The sequence below is a fragment of the Mugil cephalus genome, chromosome 19 (genome assembly GCF_022458985.1).
Source record: "Mugil cephalus isolate CIBA_MC_2020 chromosome 19, CIBA_Mcephalus_1.1, whole genome shotgun sequence".
Taxonomy (NCBI): Eukaryota; Metazoa; Chordata; class Actinopteri; order Mugiliformes; family Mugilidae; genus Mugil; species Mugil cephalus.
In genome coordinates this window covers 22,964,011-22,979,690 of record NC_061788.1, presented here as the reverse complement: position 1 = coordinate 22,979,690, position 15,680 = coordinate 22,964,011, and the positions used below count along the sequence as shown (strand labels likewise).

The 15,680-nt window shown below is 43.1% G+C and overlaps 1 protein-coding gene across 5 annotated transcripts in view; it reads left to right on the top strand.

The window, feature by feature from the left end:
• The window catches only part of zer1 (zyg-11 related, cell cycle regulator), a 41,269-nt gene extending 37,405 nt beyond the window's left edge, over nucleotides 1–3,864 (top strand). For 4 of the 5 annotated variants that reach the window (XM_047569516.1, XM_047569515.1, XM_047569519.1 and 1 more), the window contains 2 exons: nucleotides 139–241; nucleotides 940–3,864. In XM_047569516.1, coding sequence (XP_047425472.1) covers nucleotides 139–241; nucleotides 940–1,027 — 191 coding nt within the window. In that variant the 3' untranslated portion in view covers nucleotides 1,028–3,864. The remainder of the gene's footprint in view (nucleotides 1–138; nucleotides 242–939) is intronic. The other variant, XM_047569520.1, reaches the window with a different exon arrangement.
• The last annotated feature ends 11,816 nt before the right edge of the window (nucleotides 3,865–15,680 follow it).

The window sequence follows — 15,680 nt, the reverse complement described above, 5'->3', positions numbered from 1 at the left end:
AATTTCCCTATCTACTCCATTGCCTTTTCTTTTCCCTTTCCTCCAGACTGCTTGTTCTTTTTTTGTCTTTTTTTATGCTTAAATTGTGCAGTTATTAGTAAGGCACAGTCCCTTCTTGCATTTTGTTTTGGTCTATAGCAAGCAAGTATTGTCCCTTGCTGATAAAGGAAGGAGGAATAAGTCTTCTGGAGAAAGTTCTGGAGCTGGAAAGCTCCCATCCAGATACTAAGGACATGGCCAGGTAAGCTGCAGTAATCATAATACATGCCTCTGTCTGTTCAAGATGACCTTTTCCAAACAATTCACTGATCAGGTGATTATGACATCTTACTTCACTGTGAACATGTAGAGATGAAGTCCAGGAGACTGATAGCAACTATTGATGCAATTTACAGTAGCTGTACTTCAATAACTTTTGATCAAATACCATATTTCCCAACACACTCTTTTTTCTGTGTATTGTTGTATGTGTATCTGTATCTGTATCTGGCAATCTGGGAACCTAGTCATTTTTACAAGCTGTCCAGCAAGTTGAGATGTGAGATTGAATTAAGGAGCAGAGACACAACAACTACAACTGGAGTGCTTCACGTGTAACCTGTTTACAATCCCTTACAGTCACAAATATTTTAAGGTAGTGGCTTGACAAATGCAACTTGTCATCTTGTCAACAACCAGCAATACTGACTGAAATTTATTTGTTCTCTTAATGCTGGTTTTGAACGTATTATTACGTTATATTATTACGTTATATAGTATTATTATTATTTGAACGTAACCCGAAAAACCACAGATATTCTATTTATGCTTGCAGGATTTGGTGAGAGCTCATGTCAAAAGTAGTTTCACGTGGCACATCAGCATAGGAAACCTACAGCAGGAAAAAATACCTGGAACCAAAAGTGCAAAAGTCAACTTGTAAATATTGTGATTTTTCAGGAAGGTAATGGAGCAGTGTGAAACCTTTAAAGAAGACCCAATGGAAACCAATCATGGACAGGAAGTAAACTATGGACAAAGAGGTTGATATCACTGGAGCTGTGATTCCCAGCTGTCATCAAGCAAACCAACACAAGGCCCTTTGTACTGTCAACACCACAAGGATCAATTGTGTGCATCATTCTTATTGTTATCATTCTTATTTTGTAGAGCAGAACAGTGTCTCTGACCATATTTGCAGCAGTTTGAAAATGTCCTTAATATATGACCCATAGGAGTTAAGGTGTGGTGCATGGTGTTTTATTGTGAGGGTGCTTACCTTTGCTGCACATAAGCACATCTTCTGTTGGGATGGGTTTTGTGGGGTCGGGTGGCTCTTATCTCTTTGTATCAATGATGATGATGATGGTGATGGTGATGATGGTGGTGGCGGTGGTGGTGGTGATGATGATGGTGTGTGTGTGTGTGTGTGTGTGTGTGTGTGTCAAAGATTTAGCAACAGAACAAAAGGGCTGGAGTGATGGTGAGTTTACGGAAACAAATGCCCCTCCTCAGCTCCCCAACTCACTACCCGTAACTGTGTAGTATTGAACAAAAGGCAATGCAGTGCCCTAGACCACCATCATAGGTCTCAGCTCTCAATTTGCCATCCTTCACTTGTTCATGGTTGTGGAGGCTTCAGAGCCCTGGCCACATATACAGTGAATATTAGCCATTGTGTGCATAGGCTACAGAGAAGCATCATAGTGATGTGGAGGGGAGCGAAGTCTTCCCATATCTTGTAGCACAATAGTGGACTTTTTCTGTTAAATATGTAAATATTATCTGTCTCTCTCATCCTTTTACTGTGTGTATGTTTTATAACTGTAAACACCCATAACTTTACTCTGTATTTAAATTGTTTAGGTTTGACTGGAGAGTCGTCAGTGATAAGAAATTAGAAACAGAATACCCAGCCAATCAAATGTAGTCTAGAAATCCTGGATACTTCGTTCTTTAAAGGATATGCAGTTCAGCCTTGCTTCTGTATTAATTATTTAGCACCTATGGAGTATTCTTACTTGAGGCAGTGAAGAACTTTAAAAGTGAGAGGAGTTAAATCACCCAAAGAAATATACACTCTATAGCCAAATATATGGGGGCATTACAGGCCCCCACAGACAAATTCAGGGCCATCCAAAGAGTTGGTATTCTTAGTTTATTGTGGTGCAATTAGATGGGACTACACAGAGTTGTGTTCAAACAGCCATGTGAAATACATTTTAGTTGAAATGGAATGGCACAAAACTATGAGCCAGACCTTTTATTCGAGGTCATTGTTTGAGTTCAGGAATATTCTTGTCACTCAATAGAAGCAATGTCGGCTTCATTTGTTGGAAAGATTGAAACCGGAAGAATAGAACCTGAAGTTTGATGCCTGTGGTTTTGTTCAGCCATCACATATGGGTATAATGTTCAAAGATTACACTGCACTCCGAGAACACTACTCACAGACCACCTGCTAATATTGTTTTGGTATATTGTTAGGTTTAATGCCTGGAAGGGCTAATGAAGCCTTGGATCACTACCCTGGTTATCTAATTTCTTGCTGACTCTATATATTTCCAGATTTTTGTGTTTCAGCCTTTCAGCCCCAACTGAATCAATTGGAATGCTTTTCACAAATGCAGCATAGTACTTGCTAACATCTCAAAATTACCTCCAAAATATTTATTTAGATGTCAATATGCTTGGCACTTTTCCATCATGGTGCCCTTGATACTACATGTTGATTGGCTGTGGAAGGTCTGTTTACTACCACAAGAGAAGACAGGATTTCACAGTGTCATGGCTCAACGGTGCTTCCTGTGCTTCAGTTGTGATGCCAGATAATAAAGGAGACAATACTGAAAAAAAAAATTGTCCTTTAACGACCCATGTTGCTTATCAATGTTTACTCATTGGTCAACTTGCTGTTAAAGTAACTGCTTCACTTAATTATGCTTTTATTTTGAAAAGCTGTTCGGAGAAAAATAAAACTGGTGCTTTAAAATGCATGTTTAATGTTGACACTTGGTTGATCTGGTCATGAAGTAGTGCCTGGCTCTCAGATGGTTTAGTCACTACAAAGGAGGGAAGGTGAGGTGACTGTGAATTTTACTTTGGACAGAGGAATCCAATTTGATCCCCACCTCTGTTGAACAGATTTCATTTCTAGCTTTCTCACCCCTTAACCTCACTTTGACCAGCAACTGAAGTCATTCCCTTGAATATGCTGTTGTGTATTTAAAGGCAGTCTGTGGAGTTTCCTCTCATTTCTCACAAAATCATCAAATGTTTTTTTTTTCTTCTATTTTTCCCAATTGCTGGTTTCTCTTCTTTTGGCAACCAACTCTTGTTAAGAGGAATAACAAAAATTGTGTCTGCACAAATATTTAAATTTAAATCTTCTGAATTGCTCTTGTATGCAGATGGTTTTTATGTGGAAAAAAGAAACAGGGCCTTGTTGTTCAAAACAACTAGTGTTCCACACTAGTGGTTAAAAGCTCCACAGATGACTCTTTCCTTCAGTGGCATTTTTCCATAAATGATTTTGAGATCTTTTGTCCATCAAAGACATCAGAACCACACATCATCATCTTAGCAGTGTGAATGGGGAACACTGCTTTAATTCTTGGGTAGATTATTTCCTAAGACATCGAAATACACAGAATTTTGCTGCAATAGTTTAAACTATTTTGATTTAATAATTTAATGAATGTTTCCCAGTTGATTTGATTCCCACTGATTTCCAGGAGAGTGACATATAAATAAGACCAGCAGAGTGGGTATTGTTTCTGTATGCAGTGATTAAGAGTTTCCATTATAAACTTAAAGATAATTCCTGTTATGTAAATCTGGTATTGATCTTATTTGCCCATTAAAGATCCAGTGTGTAAGAAGGGGGGATGTGTTTCACGTGTTTTCATTGTTTATTTGTGCTTAACCACCTGTTTTCCTTAGAGTATAGCTGGCTTAAAATAAGAATTACTGTGTCTCTTAACTTCCAATGAGCCTTTTATACAGTATCTTCAGAGGACATGGATCCTCATGCACTGACCTGTTGCACCACCATGTTTTACAGTAGTCCAGAACATGTTTGTTTGTTCCTAGATGCTTGGAAAGGAAATGTTGAGGCAAGGATATTCAGTTGGTTGCAGTCTGCAGTTTTACCTCTAAACATCTTAAACCTACACACAGGACCTTTATTGTGGCTCCACCTCTGATGTGTGCAGAAAACAGGTCCACAAACTTAGCTTAGAATAGTTATGCATTTGAGCTGCTGCCATCTGGTAGCAGGTTCTGATGTCCGGCCTGTAAGACCCAGAGGAGGAGAGCAACCTTGGTTCCCAATGTTATTCTGCTCCTGAACTCTAAGAACTATACTACGGTCACAATAACTTAAGTCCTCCTGTGTTACACTCAAGTGCAATATTACATGTCCTCTTGTGTTGTACAATTCTACCTCTTGCACAATATTACTTTGACACTTTAACTACAATGTCACTTTTTTTCTTTTTCTTTTTTTTAACCACACCTCACTTTATTTATATTGTTTATTTATTTGTCATACCATATCTGCTGTTTTGCAGTTTTTAGTTGTTTGTTTTTTTTTTTTTTTACATAAGACATGAAGCTCCCTGGATGTAGTACAGTTGTTGGCACAAAGAGGTGCATAGGCCCGTGGGAATTCAAGGTGAATGAGATCAGGGAGCTCATTCACCCAATCTGTCCACTGCTCCCTGAGAGACTGGGGTTCTATCCGATCATCCCACCCGATGTCTTGCTTCCAGATGTCTTGTATGAGGACTTTAGCCCTGGTTGCGAAAGGAATGATTAAGCCCAGTGGATCATACTGGCTCGCCAGGGCTTTATAAATGTTCCTCAGGGTTGGCTCAAAGTGATCCACTGGACAGAGCTTGAAACCTAGAGTGTCAGTGAGACAGTACCACCGGAGGCCCAAGGTCGACTCTTGCAGGTTATTGCTGCCCTTAGACAGCCAATGCTCACAGTGCTCTGATATGGCTTCTGAGGGGAGATGCTTGATTACTGCTGGCACATTACTCGCCCACTACCTGAGGTCAAAACCTCCTTCCAGGAGCAGTTGGCGCAGGTCATCGATGAAAGCTTTGGCCTCAGTGCTAGTGCGAGTGCTATGTAGACAGTTGTCCATGTAAAAAGAGTGCTCCTCAACCTCCACCAGGTTGGATTTAGTACCACAATTGTCCCGAACATGGCGCTGGAGGGCATATACAGCACAATAGGGGCTGCATGTAGTGCCAAACGGCAGCACCTTCCATTCATTGATGATTGGCTCTTCCTCTCTCTGCATATCTCTCCAGATGAAAATAAGCACTGGTGTGTTGGTGGGCTGAAGATGGATCTGGTGAAACATCGCCTTTATGTCCCCACTCACAGCAACTGAGTGCTGACAGAACCTCAGCAGGACATTGAGTAAGGAAGGCCCTAAGGGTGGCCCAGGCAACAGTAGCTCATTCAGCGACTGTCCCCTGGTATTGGAAAGAACAGTCAAAGACAACTCTGTCTGTTCCGTTCTGGTGAACCATGTGGTGTGGTATAAACCATGACTCTGACGACTGGCCAACTCTTCCTGGTGAAACCTTTGATATGTAGCCTGCTTCCTCCAGCTTCCGAATCTCAGCGCAGTAAGACTTAGCTTGTTCAGGATTCTTAGCGAGCTTCTGCTCTGTGCTGCGAAGACTGGAGAGTACTGCGTCCGGAGGAGCATAGAGAGAATGGTCGGTTGTATGGCGAAGAAGGAGCGTGGCATAGCGCAGGATGCCATCTACTGTTACTCTAGTGGTGGCTGTCTGGAGCAGAGTGAAAGCTTTCTGGTGTTCTTTTGAGCGGGTGGCAGCCTTCTGACTGTAGGGCAAGGTGTCCATTTGCCAGAGGAGCTCTACATTCCTGTGAAGTTCACTGGAAGCTGAGGCTGTAGCAATGCGCAGGCACTGCTTAACTCCAGGTGAGAGATGGACAGTATCAACGGGTCCTTGAAGCGACCAGCCCAGTTGAGTGCAGATGGCAATGGGGCCGCCTGGCAGTCCGGTGTGCACTGGTTGCACTGGGGTAATCAAGTAAGGCATGTCAGAACCAATGAGGAGTAGAGGTTGGACACAGTTTACTGGTGGTAAGGGAAGCTCTCTGAGGTGTTTGTATTTCTGCAACACCGCAACTGGGTAGGTGTGTTCAGCAAGAGACAGTCCCTCTGCTGTGAAGGCGTGGGATATCAGGTGCTTCTCAAATGCCCGTAATGGTGATGATACCTCCAGTGAGACTGAAGCACTATTGAGTTACTTGATGCTTTGATACATAGTTTGCAGGGGTAGAGTCTCTGGGAGGCAGATGAGGTTGAGCTGCTGCACCACTTGAGGACGGACAATGCTCCTCTCTGAGCCATCATCAAGTACTGCATATGTTCATCTTTCGGTTGCCATTATGGAGGAGGACCTTGACCACTTTCAGCATTACTCATGGAGATCTGTTGGGCCGGTCCAGATACATCTTTGTGGCAAGTGGACTGACTGTGTACACCTTCCGTTTGGTTTCCTGTACTAACTCATGCAAGACAGTAAGATGTGTTTCCTTACAGGTTTTGCAAGGGTGCTTAAGAGTGCACTGGTCCTCTGTGTGATTGCGTCCACATTTCTGACATTGTTTTTCATCCTTGAGCCACTGTATGACCAGGGGCCTCATGTATCAAAGTTGCGTGTGCCCAGAAACGTGGCGTACACCTGCATCAATGTTCAAATGTATCAAAAGTGAATTGACCTTGGAAATGTGTGGTGACCTCCGCCAGCATCATGGCTGGCGTACGCTGGTTTCCACAGCTTTTGTTCCTTTGGCGACACTAAGAGGCGATGCTGAGGAACTGTCAATAATGTGAAATCAAGTAGTCCTTGGAGCATGTGTACATCAGAGACACATTAATGCATAATTAATACAGATGTGTTTGTAACCATGGGTGGATATAAAAGCATGCGCAAAGTGATGGCTAAAATGATATTAACAATGGCAGCCTTGGCTTTGTTAGAAAACCTCGCAAATGGTAACATTAGGCGTGAGAAAATGTTTACAGAACGCGAAGATCTACTCACAACGACAACAACTGGCACGTGAGTCATTTTCGTTTACCAAGGTCAGTATTACTCGAGCTGTGCGCAGAGCTGCAGATGGCCATAGAGTGCAACACAGCCAGGGGTTGTCCATGCCCACGCAGATGCTGGCCACTCTGGTGACAACAGGGGCTTTCCAGCGGGAACTGGCCAGCTGATCAGGAGTGTGGCAGTCAACCCTGAGCAGAGCCATGCCAGCTGTGTGGGACGGGATCATCAGAATGTCATCCAGGTACATCAAATTCCCATACAATACTGTTAAACAGGCCAACATTAAAGCGCAATATGTAGCAAGAGTCAGTTTCCCTCATGTAAGCTATGTGAGCTATTGATTGCACACACATTGCCATAAAAGTGCCATTACAGGATTAATTTCTTTTTGTCAACAGGAAACATTTTCATTCCATAAATGTTCAAATAATGTGTGATGCGCAAATGCAGCTCACTCAACATCATGGCAAGGTGGCCTGGTTCAACGCATGACTTGTTTATTCTGACCAGCAGCATTGTTGGGAGGCTGGAGGCTGACACGATGCGGAATGGGTGGCTTCTCTGTGAGTAAATAATTTATCCGTTAATAAAATTGTTGTGTCCTAAGTGTTGGTTTCCCACTGAAGCACCTGTAATTAGAAAAAAAATATGTGATTAATTCAAATGATGTGTGAAGAAAGGAAACTAAATCTATTTCACATTTTGTCTGCCTTAATTTGACCCTGCAGGAGGCTGTGGCTACCCCCTGACAACGTGGCTGTTGACCCCTCTCACCAACCCCGGCACCGACCAAAAGAGGAGGTACAATGGCCTCCATTTCCGAACTCGGGCAGTGGTCAAGAGGGCAATCAGCCGGCTGAAGGGACGCTGGCGCTGCTTGGACAGGTCAGGGGGAGTAATGTTCTACGACAGGAGAAGGTGTGCCTCATTGTAATGGCCTGTGGTGTCCTGCACAACGTGGCACACCGCCATGGCATACCACTGCTAGAGCACATCCCCCCACCAGAGGAACCAGATACCGGACTCGTCAACCACGACCCACTTCGGGAAGCAATACAGACCCAGTAGCATGTAAAGAGGCAAGGACACACTTTAGCTACTTATTACATGTGCATTTATTGCGTTGCTAATAGGACGGTAATTATTTGATCCAGACGATGATTGATGTCACGTATCTGACAATTTCGTCTTGTGATTCCAGCACAGTGAGGACAAAGCCGCTGGACGTCAGCAGTTGGCATGGAGTTGCCGGGCGCACAGTGCAGGTGGAGGCACTGCCTCAATTGTCAGAAATAAAAATAAAGAAAACTTGAACATTGAACATAAGTCAGCGTGTTTAATATCCTGGCAACTTCACGCATGAGCTATGTGTATTGTGAACAGCCTATTGTACAACCAGTATAATGACAATATTCCATGACTCCGGCGTCACCCACTATGATGGCCACTCTTTGACATTTGCATATTTAAATTGGGGCATGGACAGGGAGGAGTTTGGCACTACATGTGCGCTCAATTCCACATTGATTGGGATGTACAAACAAAAAGTGCTTGGATCCAGGCGCACGCACACTTTGATGCATCTGATTTTTTTGGGGCGGACGCCAGTTTCTGGATTTTAGCGCACGCCATGTTTCAATGAGAAATCCACGCAAGTCTTTGTACACGAGGCCCCTGGTCAGGGTCCAGTTTCTTAAATTCCTCGCAGGAGCTAAGATAATGGTTGTGACTGTCACAATATGGGCATTAAGGTTTTTTCTTGGCTTGTGTAGACTCTAACCTGGATGTTTCTTATCTGGTTTCCTTCTTAGCTATTCATTAATTCACAGATGATATGTTCCAATCCCTTGTGCCATGATCTAAGGCAAAACTCCTTTAGAAGCCCGGTCAAACTGGACAACCAACCAGCAGACCAGTGGTCATCTACTAACTAACCTAGCCAGCAGCAGTAGCCTAGCCACAGCAATAAAACACCAGCTAATTAGCCTAGCCACCAGCAGTAGGTAATAGAGATGATGGGAATGCGACTACACTCGGACCAGACATCTCTTCCTTCTGCCTATGTCAGAAACGAGATACAATTAGCCTAGCCACAGAAATAAAACATCAGCTAATTAGCCTAGCCACCAGCACTAGGTAATAGAGATGATTGGAATGCAACTACACTTGGACCAGACATCTCTTCCTTCTGCCTATGCCAGAAATGAGATACAATTAGCCTAACAACATTCCTCCCCTCTGCGAAGAACAGAAGTTACACACAAGAAAACGACAGCAAAAAAGCCTAACTAGCAACAGTAGGCAGTGTGCAGTGTGTAGCACATCATTGGGGTTTTCAAGTGGGCACCTCCCTTCACCGATGTTTCATTAAGTTAGGCCCACGACACCTCAAGAAAGCTTAACAGTGAGCTCCAGTGTCCCAGAGTCACCCCCCTCAATGCATCCACCACGCCACTGTATGCCTTTCAACCAACAGATTAGATTAATCTTACTACAACTACTACCTATTGACAGCACATAGCTAGCCTTACCTTTAGCATGCTCCCCAGTTAGCATGCTTCCTCCATAGCCACAATCACTGACTCGCTGGCTCCACTGCCAGGGACATATTCTTTACAGCAACCCTCTTTTCCGTGAATGCCCAACTCACACAGGAGAGCAATGGCAGATTTTGTAACAAATCCACGTCAGCCGACCTCCACTGGGCACACCCGGGCGCTCCAGCATTGCTGCTCCGCTTCCGATGCCAACTCCGCATATCTCTCTCTCTCTCTTGCGCTCATTCGCCTCTTCAACTCTGTCTTCCCACAGGACAGTTAATTCCATAAAATACACTATCCTTTCTTTCTCAGAGCACAACAGCAAGTCCGTTTTTTTTTTAGGGTTGCGGCTATCTGTTGTAGAACGCTCAAACCGCCATCTAAATCGGTAGCACATCATAAATTGCCCCTATCATAAATCTAATCCCACTAGCCTCCATGCTCCACAGCTCTCTCCATGACACCTTCGTTTTCTCTACACTCTCCCAGTTAACCCACTGTCCTTGCTTAGCCTGCGACACTGCCTTAGTGCATCTCATTGCTTCCTCTCGCCTATGAATTTATTCCACTACCATCTTCCTCTTTTCCGCTGTGGATGCCTTGCTCCACAGAGGTTTCCCTGCACACAGTCCCAGGCCTCTACGCCCTTGCTGCACATGCCCCATGATATCCCTAAGCCTGAGGGCAGCCTGTGCCTCCTGAACCACGCCTCTTGGGTTCCACTTGCTCCCTATTTTAACCATGGGGGCTGTGTGCCTAACTACTGAATCTTTCGACTGAGTAAGAGCCATCTCCAGTCTAGCCTTAGCACGCTTAAATTCCTCTGTTAGACTAGTTACTGGGAGCTCCAGTATGCCTTTCCCATTCAAGGCTGCACCGCTTAAGCAGCATGGGACACCAAGCCATCTCCTAATTGATGAGTTAATAATCCTTTCAAGCTTCTCTACCTTTGTCAGAGGGACCTCATACACTGTCAGTGGCCACATTAGTTGGGGCAATAACCAAAACTGCATGCACCATAATCTCAGTTTACCTGTGAGTCCTAACTGGTCTATGCTTAAAATGCCTTGTGCTACATCGCTGACACTTGCGTTATGCCACCTTCCCAGACTCTTTACTGGCTTCTCTAGCACTATGGGAATCACCTCCTCATTTATGACAAATTTCTTATCTACTACCTTTCCTTTAACAACTGGGATACTAGACTTACTTGGTTTCACCTTCATCTTAGCCCATTGCTACATTGAAACATGCAGTCGGTGCCTTCTCTTAGGATTGGACTGTTCGCTGATCTTTCCTAGCTCGTCGGGTGGGTAGCCACCTTAGCCATCTTACTCAGCAGTTAATCAAAGTGGGAGCCACAGTGGAGCTCAAATCCATTTTGTCCCTCAAGCATCCTTAACATGCCTACCAGGGACTGGACAGACAAGGCAAATGAGTCGAAGGCATTGATGTCACCCATCTTGAGAGGAGGAGCATTGAGTATGGCATCTAGCTCGCTCTGGACCAGCTGTCACAGCTGCCCATACTTATCTTGTAGAGCCTGCAGTGCACTAGTATATGGTGTATGTCATGCATATATGCCTTAGCAAGCTGCAGTTCACTTGGGAGCCTGAGGTGTCCGATCAGCACTTGATATTTATATTGCTCAGTAAGATGAAGGTTACTTCCCAGTATGTTGTCTAATGCAAGCTTGAGCAGAGTGAAATCACTCTCCCGACCACTCTCAAACACTGGCAGGGAAGGTCAAGGGATTCCAAGTGCTGTTGCAAGGAGTAATTCGGCTCCAGGTAGTGGTGCCATAACCAGGGTAGGGAGTGGAGAGAACTGGAGTGGTCTGTTGTCTGTGGTATGTCGAGAAAAGGAGCTCCTTGGCTAACATGCTGAGCGGTATTGAGTGGCTCCATTATTGGTTGACCGTGGCTGTAAGCAGATTGGTACACTGTCCAGTAGGAGACACTGTAGTGGCTGGAATAATTTGTTGTGGGGGAGGAAGCGAGTGGACTACAGGAGTAGGTACTGAAGGTAACTGGGTTGACAGTGACGGCTGGGAAGTAGATGGGAGCATGTAAGCCTTTCCTCCCTGCACTGACTGTGGTAAGCCCAGAGGAAGGTATGACGCGTGTTCTACAGGTGTTCTGCCACTTGAAAGCATTGAACAACGAAGCTTAGCGATCTCAAGGTCCTGTTCAGCTCTTGCTACGCGTTGCTGTCTTTCTAGTCACCTAGTGAGTGCTTCTCTAGCTTTAAGCGCCTCATCTTGGAGCTGCTGTGCTTCCTTGGCTCGCTCATCCAGCAGTTTACACTCAAAATCCACTTGAGTCTCATCCTTAATCAGACGACAGATATCTTCCAGCTCAACTGCTTTATCTTCTCTTCCAAGATTGGAGCTTGTACAGTTGAGAGTGGGATATGGGCCAACCGAGTGACATGTATGTCTACTGGATCTGCTATGTATAACACTTAGGAAGAATTTGGCAATACCAAGATTTGTGGATTAGTAGATCAGATAGGCTCAACTACTGGAGCACCGTGAAATGTAAGAATGGCACCAAGGAGTCAAATTTTTAAATATAAAAGTAATGTCGGCTTTCGTTAGAAAAAAAATAAAAATTAATTGATTAGAACAGAATAAACAGATAAATAGATGAACAAACAGAAAGATAAATAAACAGTTAAAGTTAAACAAGACAAAACTAAATTCTCTGACAAACCAAAACAATTAAATAGATATATACAATAATATCAGTTGATTATCTAATTAAGCTAAATATTCTAATTTGGGTGCACCCTTAAAACCTGAACTCTTTGTTTCAATTTCAGATTTTAGTTTCTCTGATCCAATGTAACAGTTTTCAAAAAAGAAAAAAAAACAAAATATCAGTTAAAATACATCACAACACATTCACTTGAGGAGAATTATCCTACACAACAGCCATGCGTTAACAGTCCCAGGAGAAGTTCAATGTCCAAGAAAAAGACAAATGATGAGTGCAGGTCCAGTGTTCCAGGGATGGAGAAAATGTAAGTCTGGGGAATTGAGGGTAGGGGGAATTGTGTGAGAGGGCTGACTGTGAGATGTTGAGCCTGCCACACCAGAGTGTAGCAGGACTTGTCCAGTGCCGAGGGGATCAAGTGGGTGGCTCGCGATCACTTCACTTCACTTCACTGGAGTCGGCAAAACAAAAATCAAACAAAACAAAACAAAAAACATACCTGTCAACAGACAGGGTGAGAGAAATATAATCAGTTATTTAGTAATACAGTTGTCATTCTCAATTACCATGACAAAAGTTACCATGACACAAAACAGTATGCAGTACTGCACATCTTAATTAAACTCCTTCTTGTAAATAATCATTTTAACCTCTACATTCTATAATATAATCATGAACCAATTCAACTTCAAAATAAAACTAAATAAATCATTAAAACCGATCTTTGTGTTCCGCGGGGCACAGGCATAAAACGGCTCTGGCACCCGGTACCGCAACAGGGGTTCTACACAAAAAGTAAACTAATATACAACTGTACTTTTGGTGACATTTCAAGGGAAACACATCGTTCTTGGATTGTGCCTTTACCTTGCTGCTGAAAGCAGTAACAGATGAGGGGGAAGTTGTCCACACACAGACACACCGATGACAGTTGGGAGCAACAGCTAAGCGCTAGCAGACGAGTTAACAGTAGTTGAGGGCCAACAGTAGTAACGGCCACAAACGTTAGCCGGCGAGTTAATGGTATTCAAGAGCCAATAGCTTTAACAGCTAATGGCAATAACGGTTAAAAACAACAGCCGTTACCACATCTACCATATCATTAACTCGCTTTCTGTTGCTATTTCTTTAGCACTTTTTTTTGACATTCGCTGACAGCTCACTTTCCTTCAGTAGACTCCGTTTTCAGTGAATTTATCAAGTTTTTTCTTCCTTTCTTTCACTCTCGCTCACTTTAAAATACTCTGCTCCGACTTGATGCTCTGTCTCTGCATAGACTGACACCCACTCACGCTCAAACATACTGGTGGGCGGGACTAAACTGCGTTTACAGCTCTCTGATTGGCTGATTTGACCTGATGCATTCAGGGTACATAAAAACATGGGAGACATTGGGACTGGACAGAACGATACACACAGTTTTCCTATTAAACTAAACAATTAATCAAACATTAATTTCTTTTCTTTTCTTTTCTAATTTATTTATGTAGCCCAATATATTAAAGGGGTTACATATGGCTCCTGTTGGATGAGATGCTTAGGTTGATGCTGTGGTGGCTGCTGGAGTGGGAAACAGCAGCAGGTGAAGCGGGATGTACTGATGGCTGGTAACCAACTTGGTAGTCCTCTAGGTAAGCAGGTAGGCGGTGCTCTCTCTGTGGATGGCTGAGGCCCTCTGTGGTATCTGATGCTGCACTGTCCATGATCCTCTTCTTAAGTTGCACTCAATCCGACTCAAAGGACCAATGTTTGAGGGTGAGCCCCGGTTTAACAATCGCTGGCTGAGGCGGTGGATCACGGACTATGATTCTGGTCAGAAAATCGATGCCCTTGGAGAGACAAATTTCGTTTCCTTTTTTGATCTGTGTTGGGCTATCACAATTTACAAAGCATATGCGTGTGGTCTGAAAATGAAGAAAGACAATAAACTGAAATACAAACAAAAGCTCGGTATATTATTCAACAATCAAGTCAAGGAAACTTTCCTGAATAAACTACTATGCATTAAAATGAAATATCCATAACTCAAACTTACACATTTCTTGCCACAACACAAACCAGAACAATGATCAACTTATATTATTAATTAGGAGGTAGAAAGAACTTACCTTTCCTCAAGAACGCACATAAAAACTGGGAAACATAAGTCCATGCAGCCATTCACTGTCTGCTCAACAGCTGTTCTGCTGCTTCTCAGTGAAGCTGGGCGTGTCATGACTAGTTTGGACAGTTCACCAAAAGATGGTGCTGTTAGGCCATGACCAAAGGGCTTTCTTACACAATGAATCTAGTTATGTGAATGGGAAAGGATTTCATTCAATCAATACACAAATAATGTGAGATGCAACTACGTCTCTATTAAACGTTGCTGCACATTTAAGTGTAAACCTCAGGCACTCATTCAAACTAGAGAGGATCATACAGAGTCAGCCTGTTAGCTGATGTTTATAAAGTGAGAAATTTCATTTTACTTTAGTTTGATCTAATTAAATTTATTTAACATTTGCCATGTGCATGCATCAATCTCTTTCGGTGACTCGTTTATTTGTAGTAAAGTATTTACGATGTTGGTCAGATGATCCTTTATTTCATTTATGGATTTGATGGGGTTTTGTTAATTTTGCAACAACAATTTTCTTCCAACTTGTCCTTGCTCCGGCGCTCACAGTTAGGACTGGCCCTCTTTGCCGTGATTTATTGTTGCTACCATATATGGTCAATTCAATTACTTACTAGTGTGCGTAATGTGCAATGTGCAGTCAACCAGAATGAAGGCGTATTAACCCGCTGAAAGACAATATAGGGCCTCATTTATTGAACAATGCGTAGAAAAGTTTCTAAATTGTGACGTAGGAATGAAATTTAGAATGTGTGTAAGTACAAAAAAATCTGTGAAAAAAAAACAATTATAACAGGAGAACTTAAGTGCATGTAAACATGTTACTCCGATTAAAATCGGAGTTCTCATTATCCAATTGAGACACCCAGATAATGCGAATTGGAGTTTTTATCAGATAATGTGTGTGCGCATGCTCCACTACCACTACGCTGGCGTATGACACCGGAACAAAAACATCCAAGAAAGCAGATCGCAGAAGAAGAGAAATGGAGCCGCTAGAAGAACTGTCTGAGGGATAGCACGAATCTTACCTGCACCAGAAGTAGTGCGAACATTATGTACGTGAATAAAAAATGTAGTATTATCCATCTGGTTGTTGCCGCATGAACGACTCTTGTTTATTATATTGCGTAATAGGTCAACCGGAAATCGAGCCGTATTAACGTGATATTATACCACTGAAAAGACATGTATCACCACCTAGTGTGGATGAGGAGAA